Raw genomic sequence first — 12,870 nt, 5'->3', positions numbered from 1 at the left:
TGTGCCTATTTGACTGACTGACTGGCGGCATTTCTCTCTTTTTTGTCTCCGTGTCTGTCTCCTCCGCTTGCTTACCTGATTGCCTGTCGACCTGCTTATATATCCGTCACTCTCTCATCTCGAACACGCTGGAAAAATGGACGTGCCGCAAAGGTCCCCCTCCGAGAGTTTCAGTTAAAGGCAGCTATGGGCTATATGTCAACAATGAGGAGAGAGCGTAAAGAATAATTCAAGGTTGCATTTACAGCAATCACCTCCGGCCACGATAACAACTGCTTAAACAGGGGATTTGTAACGCTCTAGTATAAAAACAGACCTTGCAGACATAAGTGCTGCATACATCTGCTGATGTTTAATGGGTAACAGTGGTGGGACAAAGAAAATGTATATGGACAAATCAAACACATCTCCCTGGAAACAAGTATAACAAGTAAAAATTCAACCATAAGACTGCTCCTGCCATTTTAATTACATTTATCGCTCTTCTTCAATTACCAATATGATGTAGCATCGATTATATCTTTGTGTTATATTACCTATGTTATGATATATCGTTACCGTGAGAATAATATCATGATAGTAGTGTACACTGTGTTCATATGTGCTTCCCACCACAATCAACAAATCACCTGAATGTCCCTCAAACACACACAACACAGTTCAGTTTTTATTAGATACATCGGCTTATAAACACGTATATTTTGCAATAATGTTCCACACACAAAAAGCCTCAGTTGTCCTGTCACACCGGGATCTCTCTGTATTCATGTGTTGTAACCCAGAGGACAATGCATTGTGGGTTCCAGAAGTGGGGTTCTGATGTTAAGTGTGTCGTGAGCATGCAAGTGGAACGGCTGTTGCATGCACTTGCTTGTGAGCAGGCAGGACTCTCTTCTTTTGCGGTGTCTGTGTCTGTGGACATCTATGTATGTATGTATTCAGTGCAGTGGGCGAAGCCGTGCTATCTGTGTATGGGAATACTTATGAGACAAGTGATCATCAGACATGTCAAGTTGAATTCAAAAGCACTCTCAGCCACACTGCTTTATCTTGTAATTGCTGGAAAAGTCACCAGATTTTTGCCAGCCACAGTGTCACTAACCTGCTCAGCAGTGATAATAGGACCTTTGACTTGTCATAGTAGGAGAGGAACAGGTGTTACAGTGCTAATTGCATTGATAACTAAAGGCTCTGTTCCATTTAAACCATGTCAGTGAGCTTGCATGCATGATGCATGGCCTCGGTAGTGGCAAAACAAAATTTACACACGGCCCCTTCAGTGCGTGAATCGCCGGTACTCGGCCTTACCATCTGTGTGAAAGTTACAGATGCAGAAAGTGGGGAACAGTCTTGCTGCAGCTCTGATCCGCCTCCGGAGGTAGTATCAGGGCAGAGCAGGGGTGTGTCGGTCCGATGAGTTCTCAGTGATACAAAAAGTTGCGACTAAGAGACCTCCCAGTGAAGACTTGAGAGGAATTTCTCCCAGAAAACAGCCTCCCGCCCAGTGAGTGAAAGCCAAACAGGGTCAGCTGTTTACTGATGGCGATTATGTAATTATGTAAATGAGTGCAAAAAGAACGTTACTTTGACACTTTCCACGATGCCTGGTGGCTCAGGATCTCAATCACAACACGTTATAACTGCATCCACGTGATTATAAGCGATTAGCCGATACATGTTTAGATCAACAGGTAGTAACCGGAGGAGAAACACATTTGGAAAAAAAAAAACACACGGATGTCAACATTATGTTGCGTACAATTGCACCTCTTTTGGTTCCGCACCGCTGCTTGGTTCAGTGTGAACAAAAAAAGGCAGCACGAAAAAAAGGCTGATGACTCTTGTGCTTGTAGTGCTACGACGTGTTGGAATATCTGCCATGAAAAAGGTCTGTTGTCATCATCAACAAATGTATGAACCTGGTAATTCAGTGGATAACTTTATGATAACTATCATTTATAAATGGCAAATGTATTCTTAATTAAACTTAAATTGATTTCACTGAAATAAATAAAATAATTATTAAGGGTAAAGTTGTGATTGATGTTTAAGATACTCAAGAAATGGTTGATAAATGATGATGATCTTGATGGCCATGTTTTGGACAATTTCTTAATAAATAACTATTAGCTAAAGATGATTTAACTAGTACCATTAATTAATGGTGGTTATTATTAGCAATGCCAATAATTTGACATTGTTGGAAAATCCAGGAAATAAGAATCACATGACATTATTCAGTTGACATATTTATTTTTACCCATCTAGTCAGGACTGGGACACTTTCTCAAGATTTGTAGCAAAGAGAGGCAGCAGACGTGACGCCGGTGTGTTATCGCTTTCTCGTTCCAGCATGCTCGCTAGCTGCGTCCCAGGTGTATTTTTACATATAAAATCTCAGCAATTCAAACTGGCAATTTTAAAGACAACAGAAACCAGTGTAGTTTTTTTATTTATTCATTTGCTTTTCATGCCTCGTAACAAGGTTATATTTATAGCACCAGGAGGATTCTTTTGGAGGCACAAACCTAAAGAACAGATTCTCTGTTCACCCTTTTTTGGTGTGATTTGGCTTTCACTCCGCCTGTGCGGTATCTATCTATACCTCTTTTCACTCCGTCACTGTCTGGCCCTATCTGTCTGTCTGCCTGTCATCGTGCGCGTCTAAGACGGGAACCCGCCCACGGTTGTCTGGTCTCGATCTGCTTGGCGACCTAATCCTCGCCAATTCCACAACAGTAGTGTTCCAGTTGAGACCCACTGCGTTGCACCAGCCTGTCATCGCTGATCACTGGATGCTACTGTTTTATCAGAGTGGCTTTGATCCGTATCTAATGGTGTGTGTGGGTGTGTGTGTGTGTGCGTGCACGTGCGTGTTCGTGTGTGTGTGTGTGTGAGAGACAGAGAGAGAGTTTGTTTGTCTTCCTTTAACAAATCCCTACATACAGACAACTAGAATTCATGTGCATTCATTTGAGTACATCGGTATGTGAGTGCTATGTCTGTTAGTGTGTGTGTGTGTGTGTGTGTGTGTGTGTGTGTGTGTGTGTGTGTGTGTGTTGCCCTGGCTGGCAGTAATGAATCCACTGGTGCTGTTGGCATGAGCAGGGCCATGCTATTAACCTCTCTGCCAGCTAGACTGATCTCACCCTGTCTGTCTGTCTCATCGGCCTAATGACACTCACACACTCTGCACGCACACACACGCACACACAACCCAGCACTGCAGGCACACACACACACGCAAACCTGTCCTTTCTAATCAGATTTCCATTGAAGTGAAAAGTATTCCACATTGTCCAATCATCTCTATTCAGAGAGTCAAAAAGCTTCTGCCGGTGTCGAGTGAAGATTTCTTTTTCAACACCCACTCAAAGGAAGTTACTCTTCAAAACTATTTCAAACGTATTAATCTCCTCTTGCCCTCTGCAGCCAGATCAGTTTTCACTATATTTTACACCCGCCACCAGTTTCAACAGGGCTTTTATGAGTGGGTTCTCTCACTCATAACAGTCCCTGTAAAACTACAACTCTGGATGTGTGCCCTTTGCTTTTGATCAGACAAGACCGTAGCGTAGTGTAGCGGTTACGTCACGTCGGAGTCCCTATAATACCATCACATGAGATATAAATCACTCAGAGCGAGAGTGAGGGAGAGAGATTTTTACTTTGCCAAGCCTGCTCGAGAAGATTTAAAGGGACATTTCAAGTTTAAGGCTCAGGGCAAAAGGCTGGAGGTGGACCATGAGCTTTACGCACGCCCAAAATTACAGCCTGTGTGCTTGTTTGATGAGTTTGCGGTGGCACTTACGCCTGTCACCGAATAAAAAAGCAACGTGACATGATGGGGGAAAAATATGACATGAAAGGGCTGTCAAAGTGCTTCACCAGCGGTCGTAAATGTTGTTTAATAGTCTGTACTTGGATTCTGTGTTAGTGTGTGTGTGTGTGTGTGTGTGTGTGTGTGTGTGTGTGTGTGTGTGTGTGTGTGTGTGTGAATGAGAAAACCCCAGCCTCCATAGGAAATCCTTAGAGGAGCGAGGAGCACCTGGCGCTGTCTGTAGTCATAACAAACGACAAGAAGGGATTTAGACTACATTTGTATTGGTGCCAGCTTGTTACACATACTCCCTGTTCACATTCACTCTCATAACCGCCGTGTAATGCAGCATCGGCACTTGGCGTGGCTTCGCCCTCGCGAGTGCATTTTTTTTTTTTTTTCCATCTTTATTTTTTTTTCTTTTCTTTTCTTTTCTGCTCTGCTCTGGAATGCCCCGCTCATCCATGTGTCCCTCATTAGGGTTACGGCCTGGGAAGGGCCAGCGGTAATATCCAACACACCTCATCCCATCTGTGAGCTGACCGAGACGGAGATAATGTAGAGAGGAGGATGCATTTGGCAAGCCAGAGGACATAAAGTTAGACTTCTCTGCAGCGCGAGTTCATTAGGCAGAGAGGACTGCTGGGAGACGGGTGTCAGCCTGGTCTGAGCTAAATTAAGAACTTCAGCTGAGGGACAATCAGATGAAGTGGGAAATGGATAGAGGCCAGCTTGTGTGGGTCCACAAGGGATGTTTTGTTTTTTATATTTCATCAGTCTAGGGTATCGCAGGCCAGAAGACTCTCCTGCTTTTTATGTGGATGTATCTGAGTGACTACTAATTGCACCTGACAGTCTCTCTTATATGGAGTCATAGGAGTGCCATAAAAAAGAATATAAAAAAAGAATAAACAATAAATGAAACAATTAAAATAACTAAAATCAACTAAGTAGAATATAAAATGATAACATAAATAAATAGTAAATCAAAGAAAATGCTTACAGTTATTTCATATTTGGTTATTCTTTTATTACTCTTTATACTTACCACGGCCAAGGAGGTTGGTTTGTGAGCAGGATTTCGCCAAAACTACTTAATGGATTTCAGAATAGACCCTGTTAACTTTTGGACAGATTTCTGCATTTTCTTTAACATGATGAGATAGAGGCTTTTTTTTTGGTTCACTGTTGTCAATCTTAAAGGGGACAATGCATGGGTCTTGATGAAAAACAAACAGGCATATTCAGGTGGCTGGTATATATGAGTGAGTACATTTTGATGTGGATCTGATGAGCTTGAATCATGGTTAACTTTGATATCGAATTTGGCTTGATTCAATCAAAGGGGTTTGGCCTTGGTGGAGGTATGCACTCTACTGACTTCCATATATATTTTTTTTTATTTAGCAATTCACTCTTTCTACATTTCTGTTGTATTTACACATGTACTTATTTATTCTCTTTTTAATCCTCCTCATATTGCCTCTTCTTTTTTTTTATTTCTGGCACTCTTATGACCCCATACTGAATAGCTCCCCTCTAATTGCTCTGTGATTGCTTGTTTCAGCAGGTGGCGCCATATGGCCAGCAGGGCATGGGGGGTTACAGCCAGCAGCATCAGCAGCAGCAGCAGCAGCAGCAGCAGCAGCAGGCGGGGCAGCAGGGAACCCCTTCGTACTTCAGCCCCCCTCAGCAGACCCCTCCAGGCCCAACCCAGAGCCCCTACCTGCAGCCTCGACCACCGCCACAACAGGTACCAATGCGCGCATGCGCACACACACACACACACACACACACACACACACACACACACACACACACACACACACACACACACACACACACACACACACACACACACACATACATTAACATCATCACATGCAGAACCAGACACCCACTGCGCTGTTTCCTGTGTGGAGAAATTAGCCAAGAGATTCAGCTGCAGCCAAAGTCCCCTTTGCACGCCATGAGCGAAAACTGGAAATGATTACCATAACTCAATAAATATATATGAATACATATATCAGTTACACATCAGATACGCAGATGTCACATACCAGATAAAGAATGAAATTTGAAATATCAGCAGGAAAGGGATTGCATCCAAATCTTTTTTCCATGGGTTCTATTTTAATATTTTAGCAGTGCTGGGATTGGCGAGATCATCTTAAGGGATAAACTGTCTGCGTGTGCGCATGTGTGTGTTTGTGTGTAAACGACGCGGTGCGGTGTGTTGGTGGTCCAACATGCCTGGTGTATGGGTCAAATTATTCCCTTGCATTATTCATGTGAGGTATTTTAGGTAAATCTCACTCTCCGTGTTTCACTCTATTTTAATATTCTCTCCCCCGTTCAGCACACACACACACACACACACACACACACACACACACACACACACACACACACACACACACACACACACAGTACACACACACACTGGACATTTTAATGTAATATTCAGTCAGTCATAGTGTAGAAACATATACTGTACACTAAACCAGCCTGTGCAAACCCAGTCCTTAGTACAACAAAGAGCCTGTTCCACAGTTATGGATCTAGACTTGTCCTGCCAAGTTTCAGCATGATGTTCTGTAGAAGTTTTTTCCAGTGGGAAGCTGGGCTCAAGCAGTTGTTTTTGAGTTGAGTGAAGGCTGCCCATGTGTTTCCCATCCACTCTGCAGCTAGAGAGATCTATCAGCCTGTGTGGAGTGACTCTGGCCAACAGCCCTGCCCTGGATCACAACACAGCAGAACAAAACGGGGGAAGGAGAACGAACAGTGCAAGACGGGAAAGATTACAGTGCAGCAGAACTGGACAGGAAGGGGAAGATCAGACAGAAACAGGGAGGGAAAGGAGAAGACAGGATGAACCAGAACAGGAAAAGACAGATGAGTGAAGCAGGGATGCCTTGGGCCATGACAAGATCAGTATCAGGGCTTATACAGGCATGTTGTATATTGGCTATATTAGTCCATATCTAATATGTTGTTGGATTTTGAAATTCATAGTATTTATTTGAAAATACTCGATTTCACTCCATTTAAATCCTAATTCACAGCATTGCAAAGAACAAACCGCAGTGTGGCTCACAGGAAGCAGCACTTTAAAGGTCCAGTATGTGGGGTTTAGGGGGATCTATCAGCAGAAAAGGAATATAATATTCATAATCGTGTTTTTATAAAGGTGTAATCACTGTAAATGAAGAATCATTGTGTTGGGTCCTCTTCCATGTAGTCTACCAAACACTGGCTCCAGAAAGGGCCTTTTGTGTTTTAAATAGTTTATCCCTTTTTAGTGGCCACTGGAGGAGAGAGTAAAAGTGAGGGATGTTCAGTTACACTGTGAACATTAAAAGTGGCAGATTACCCCAGAAATACTTGGTAAAGTAGACTAGTCATCTGAGCCGTACAAACTGGAAGGTTTTTGGATTAGTTTTGTCATTTTTGACAGTGTAGATGCCACAACATCCTACACACTGGACCTTTAAATTGCATTAGATTGATTGCTGCTTTTCTACACGTGAATCATCCGTACCTCTGCCACAAATCAACAGTGTGTGATATTGATGAAGATTTCTACATGGACAGCTCATCTTTACAGGGCAGAACTGTACAGGCTACATAGAAACAGTGCAGACCAGGATACCCAAAGAAAAATGTGCTACACAAAACCGTTTAATCTTAGCAAATATCAGCACAGGGCAGCAGAGACAGCACTATTTTCACAAAGCATCCTTTATTTTGGCCCAGACACCATATCAGCCATTAGTAGTTCACAAATGGGAAAAGACTTATTTAGCATCTGCACTAGTTGATGCCATTTGGCAGTGGTGTCGTTGCGTCTGTCTAGGTAGTTACACTGTGATTTACTGAGATGTAGTTAAACCTTCTTTTAGACAGCCTTGAATATTGCGCACACCAAGACAAATAACCAAGCAAAAAGCCATTGTGAACACAAAAGCACGTTGTCAAAAAAGGAAATCGTTAGTCTTAGCATAGTAATTTTCATTCTGAGTGAACATTTCAGCCAGCGTGCCTATTGTCTCACACTGAAAAAGCACTTACTCTTGTTTCCTCACTTAACATGCTGACACACACACACACACACACACACACACTCACACACACACACACACATACACACACAGACCATGCAGCCTACTGAACAAACATTATTCACTCTAACTAGGAGAGGCTGAGATCCATGGCTACCTTGACATTTTGTGACAGTAATGGTGTGTTTTCATCATCGCTGATGATGTGGCGGCAATTGACCCTTGCTGGCATTTATACACCAGGTAGTTCTGCCCGGGCACTTTGATTGGCCAAAGCCTTGTTTCACCTGCACTGCTGTGCCGACTGCTGTGATGACCAGGGAGCTGGTTTTCTTCTGTTTCTCATTTTTACTGTATAAATGCACGCCTTGTAAGGGAAAATGTTTCAATCAGCACAGACGCTTGTTAGCGCTGCATAAAAGCCAAAGTACCTTCAGCAGCCATTGCATCGATGTCGCATCCCGCTGTCTTCACCTTTAATCTAGAAATCCTTCGTATGTGTCGGAGCTACACAGCATTTTTATTTCCCAGCAACACAGCAGGCGATACGCCAACTCCTTCCTTGCTCCTGTCTACTCGCCATCAAACTATGGATGGAACTAACTAAATCCACTCTTTCCGTCCACTAATAAGCTCCTAGCTCCCGTACTCCATGTGGGAAATGGGTTTTAACAAGAAACCCGGCTATTAATGGACATGCACATTTAAAGGACACTCTTTCCAACTCGCAGTCTAATTCATCTGAAACAAGAGAAGACATATACGCTATGTGTAAATGGAAATTTATAGCTGGTAATAGGCTAATAGGCTCCCTTGGAATGGGTTTTTTCGCATTCAGTTCTCTCTTGTGTAACAAGTGCAAAAAAAACAGGTCCAAACGCTCACTCTATTTCGAGAGTTTATGTTCAAGTAATTACTGAAAAATACACAATATTGATCATTAAAAAACATGACATTTCACACATAACAAAAACAAGCCTGTGCGGTGGCATTAAGACAAAGTTAATTGTCCATCGATTGAGTGAGGGAGTAATTTAGCAAGGGAGAGAGCGCCAGAAAACACCAGAAAGCATTTAAATCACAAAGATACCAGGTCCTTGTCTTTGGTTTTGGATCTAAGAGTAAACATGTCTGGAAATAAAACTTACTCAGTGCAGCTGTCCAAGATTACAAGTCGAGGATTTGGTTTGCTTTCCTCCTGTTCTGAGCGAATGTGTGTCTCTTGTGTCAGTTTTTTTTTTTTTTTTTTTTTGTATGCGTGTGTCTGTGTGTGTACACTAATCAGCCCACTGCGCTGTAGCAATTCTGAGCTGTGAAAAGGTCAAACGGTGACCTTTCTCTGTGATTCCGAGGCTGAAATGAGACATGATGTGAGCCGCACGGAGCGGATTACATGCACGCACATACACACAATTGCGAGCGCACGCCAGATTAGGACGTCATTGTGGTTTTGACCCCTGTTTTTTGACCCTGCATCACTCGGAGAAATCCGAGCTGAAAAGTTCTTTATTTTGTTCTTCCGCCGCTCTCCACAGTTCCTTTCCCCCCACTCCACTCCCATTAACCCTAGCCAGAGGACATCCTCCAGCTGATGGAACCATTCCAGCTGCCTTTGACATAGAATTTGCTCTGCAACCGACCGCTATTAGCTGGTTTTGTAACAAATCGAAGCGAAAAATGCCGTCTTTCTATTGAGTCTATTGCACTGCTGTGACCTCATCTGATTGCAAGGAGCGGAGCCGGCTAAAAAGACATTTCAAAGACATCAAGGCTGATGCGGGAAAAAAAAATACAAAAATATTTAGTATCACATCAATGAAGAAGTAGGCTTTGGGAAAAAAAAAATGTGGGTGGTTTGTTGGTGGTTTTTGAGTTCTGACAGCACCAGATATTTTTAAATTGATGGTGTGTTGAAATTCTAAAAAAAACCAAAACACTGTGATATATACTTCAGCTTAATAGGTTGAGAGAACTTTTTGACCTCACATAGTATTCAGTTTCATATTTGTATCTTTGCATGTCACTTCCCAACAAATGCTGTTGAATCAAGGCTGTTGGAATTGCAATAAAAATGATTTCTGCTTTGTGGGAAAAAGATATTAAGCTCATAGATTAGGAATCTGGAAGGAATTTATTTTGGAAGACAGTCTTAATATCAGGACCCTAATGTTTTTGGTCCGATTGTTGGCTTCAATTACAGCACGAGACAAATCACTTAAAAGGAGAAAGATCCATGCCCTTTCTTCCTCTCCCCTGGCCGTATTGCAGTTGACACATAACAGATGAAGAGCGTGATATTTTGTTACCGTCCAACACTTTCCGCCTTGTAAAAACGGAAATGAGAGAGCCGTAACTTCGAGAATTTTTGGAGATGATTTTTTTTATAGTATGTTTGCTTTTATTGGGTAGCATACACTGAAGTGTGACAGGGGGAGAACGAGGGGGGTCGGAGAGGAAGGAGGTGAAAGGCAGTGCTGGCCTGCTGCCATACTCTAAACTCATAATGTTGTGAGAGGAACATGCTGCCGGCTTTGATCAGGACCCTCTGTTTAATTTTTCACAGAGAAACAGTGTGTTAAATTTATGTCCAGAGAGTCATTACATGTAACGGAATACATCGTTCCGATGTTTTCCACGTAAAATAAACTGTGGGGTGAGCGTGCCCCTGAGAGGGTGCGTAGTGGAGTTGTTCGGAATTTGACTGCTGGTCTTTGAAGAAGGAAGTCATTCCCTGTGACATTTAGTCCCAGCACAATAAAAACCCTCCTATCCCACTCTCTTGTGTGAAACTGATCCCACCGGTCATTTCCTCTATTGGCCTTTAACTATTTCCTCTTCCTGTCAGAGAGTAGGCTCTGGGGAGCGGCGCCGTAGCACAGAGGAGCTCTCAGCTGATTGGAGGAGACAAGCTCACTTTACAGGGACCTACACGGAAGAGGAGGCTGATTCAGTGGTTGCGGACGCCGCTAAGTCATGCTCATGAGTATTACCAATACCAATAACAGGGAGAAAACGATTGTGATATAGATGTATATTTTAAGATTTGAAGATTGGGGTGAGTCGCTGACATCTTGCGAAAAGCACGTATCTTCAATATGTCTGGGTTTTCTGAACTACAGTGTGTGTGTGTGTGTGTATGTGTGTGACGATGCCTTTCACCGAGCTGAGTTGAATTTTAGATTTGAAAATGTTCTTTTTTTCATAATGTCCTTTCTATCTAAAGCGAGCACAATGCCAGAATTTAAAACTTTGATACAATACTCAAAACCTCTTTTGATACCACATCAAATGGAGAAAACAAAAGTTGTGGGCCCGCATGAAAGGATTGTTCTTTCTTTTTTTTATTAACTGTATCTGTAGAACTATTATCTGTAGAAAAAAAAATCCCCGAACATATACCAACACGTTTATCCGTCTTACTTTGAGTTGAAAACCTCATTGTAGATCTGGTTTTTTTTCGTAGCTTTGGTGCTGACGATGCTGTTGAATGCCGATTTTTGAACCATTTTAACATGAGACATGTCGATACTTCTGCAACCCCTACGAGACACTTCTTTCTTTGATTAGATCATTCTCAACACCCAGCAGACCATCGGCTGCTCCTGTACTAACATATTGTCTGGGTCCTTTCCCTTCCACTGGTAGCACCGTGCCATTTCCTATTTCCTGTCTGTCACCCCTTCACCCCCAACCGACTGCAGCAGCAGGGCCTTTCTCCCACCTTCCCCCACCCCCACTTTTAATCACACCAGGTTAATTAAAAGGCCGTCGAGCCTTTCTGCGGCCTGCCCCCCCTGGCTTTATTACCCCCTCGCTGTATACTTGCTCTGCTGCCTCAGTCATCGTGCCTGCACCCCCAATGCACACACACACACACACACACACACTCCCTTTAACACGGAAATGGGAGCTCACCTCAGCGACAAGGTGGAGGGACAGGAAGGGAAGTTGAGGGGACAAGGAGGAAATGAGAGGCAGGAAGGAGTGCGTGTGAAGAGAGAGTGAATGAGATGTGGCAGTGAGAGTGAAGGGGTATGATTGTGTGTGTGTGCGTGTGTACGTGTGCGTGTGTGTGAAGGGGGCACTGTGTGTAGGTGGGTGGGGTGCCCAAAGTTCAATGTCATTAATTGGTCACCATTTGAATATTAAGTGAAGAACTCTGTTAATTAACAGGATAATAAAAGTGCTGCTGGCTGGGAAAGGGGGTGGACAGGAAGAGGGAGGGAGGGAGGGAGCAAGGGATGGAGGGAGGACAGGCTGTGGAAATGGAGGGCATATGGCGAGAGAGAGAGGAGGAGGTGGAGGGAGAGAGAGCGAGGCTGGGTGCCGGGTGATAAGAGGGAGAGAGAGACGTCCGTGGGTAAAGGTCTGGCAGTGGTAATTTGCGGAGAGCCGCGTTAATTGTCATAACCTTTTAAATGGCAGAGTTTATCGGAGTCCTCTAAATGTCCCCGCGTATCGCCACGGCAACCCTGGGCCTGCCGCACTCCGATTGGCCGTAGCTGACGAGCACTTAAGCTTGATGAGTTTTTCAGGCAAAAACTAAATGATAAAATTGAAAAAAAAAATAATAATATAATATATATATATATATATATATATATATATATATATATATATATATATATATATGCTGTATATGCCAGCAAAGGTTTTGTGTCTGTGAGCATGTGTGTGTGATAGTGTGTCCGCCTGTGTTTGAGACAATGTTTTTAATTTAGTGTGTTTTTTTTACCTCCGCATTGACTGACACTCGCTAATTGCTCGACTAGAATCCGCCACTGTTTTTTTTTTCTTCTTCTTTTTTTTTCCCCCTCCTTTTTTGATTTATGTTTGTTTTTGTACAGCCGAGCCGCAATTCAAATGCAAATGAACGAGGACGGGAGAGGTGTTTTTTGGAACGGTTAGGACAATCATAATGGCTCGGGGAAAAAAAAAGGGGGCCGGTAGTTAGCGGCACAGCACCCTAGGGGCCTCATTTAGCTGCCA

At 43.1% G+C, this 12,870-nt stretch overlaps 1 protein-coding gene across 10 annotated transcripts in view; it reads left to right on the top strand.

Annotated features, from left to right (window-relative positions):
* The window catches only part of LOC119004739 (AT-rich interactive domain-containing protein 1B-like), a 185,973-nt gene that overhangs the window by 42,185 nt on the left and 130,918 nt on the right, over nucleotides 1–12,870 (top strand). For 8 of the 10 annotated variants that reach the window (XM_037071919.1, XM_037071920.1, XM_037071918.1 and 5 more), the window contains exon 3: nucleotides 5,388–5,573. In XM_037071919.1, the coding sequence (XP_036927814.1) occupies nucleotides 5,388–5,573 (186 nt within the window). Of the gene's footprint in view, nucleotides 1–5,387; nucleotides 5,574–6,561; nucleotides 6,773–12,870 lie in introns of those variants that run through there. The other 2 variants (XM_037071915.1, XM_037071922.1) reach the window with 2 other exon arrangements.

This window comes from Acanthopagrus latus, chromosome 16 (genome assembly GCF_904848185.1).
Source record: "Acanthopagrus latus isolate v.2019 chromosome 16, fAcaLat1.1, whole genome shotgun sequence".
NCBI classification, from domain to species: domain Eukaryota; kingdom Metazoa; phylum Chordata; class Actinopteri; order Spariformes; family Sparidae; genus Acanthopagrus; species Acanthopagrus latus.
The sequence above is the reverse complement of the archived record's forward strand: the minus strand, read 5'-3'. Positions and strand labels throughout refer to the sequence as shown.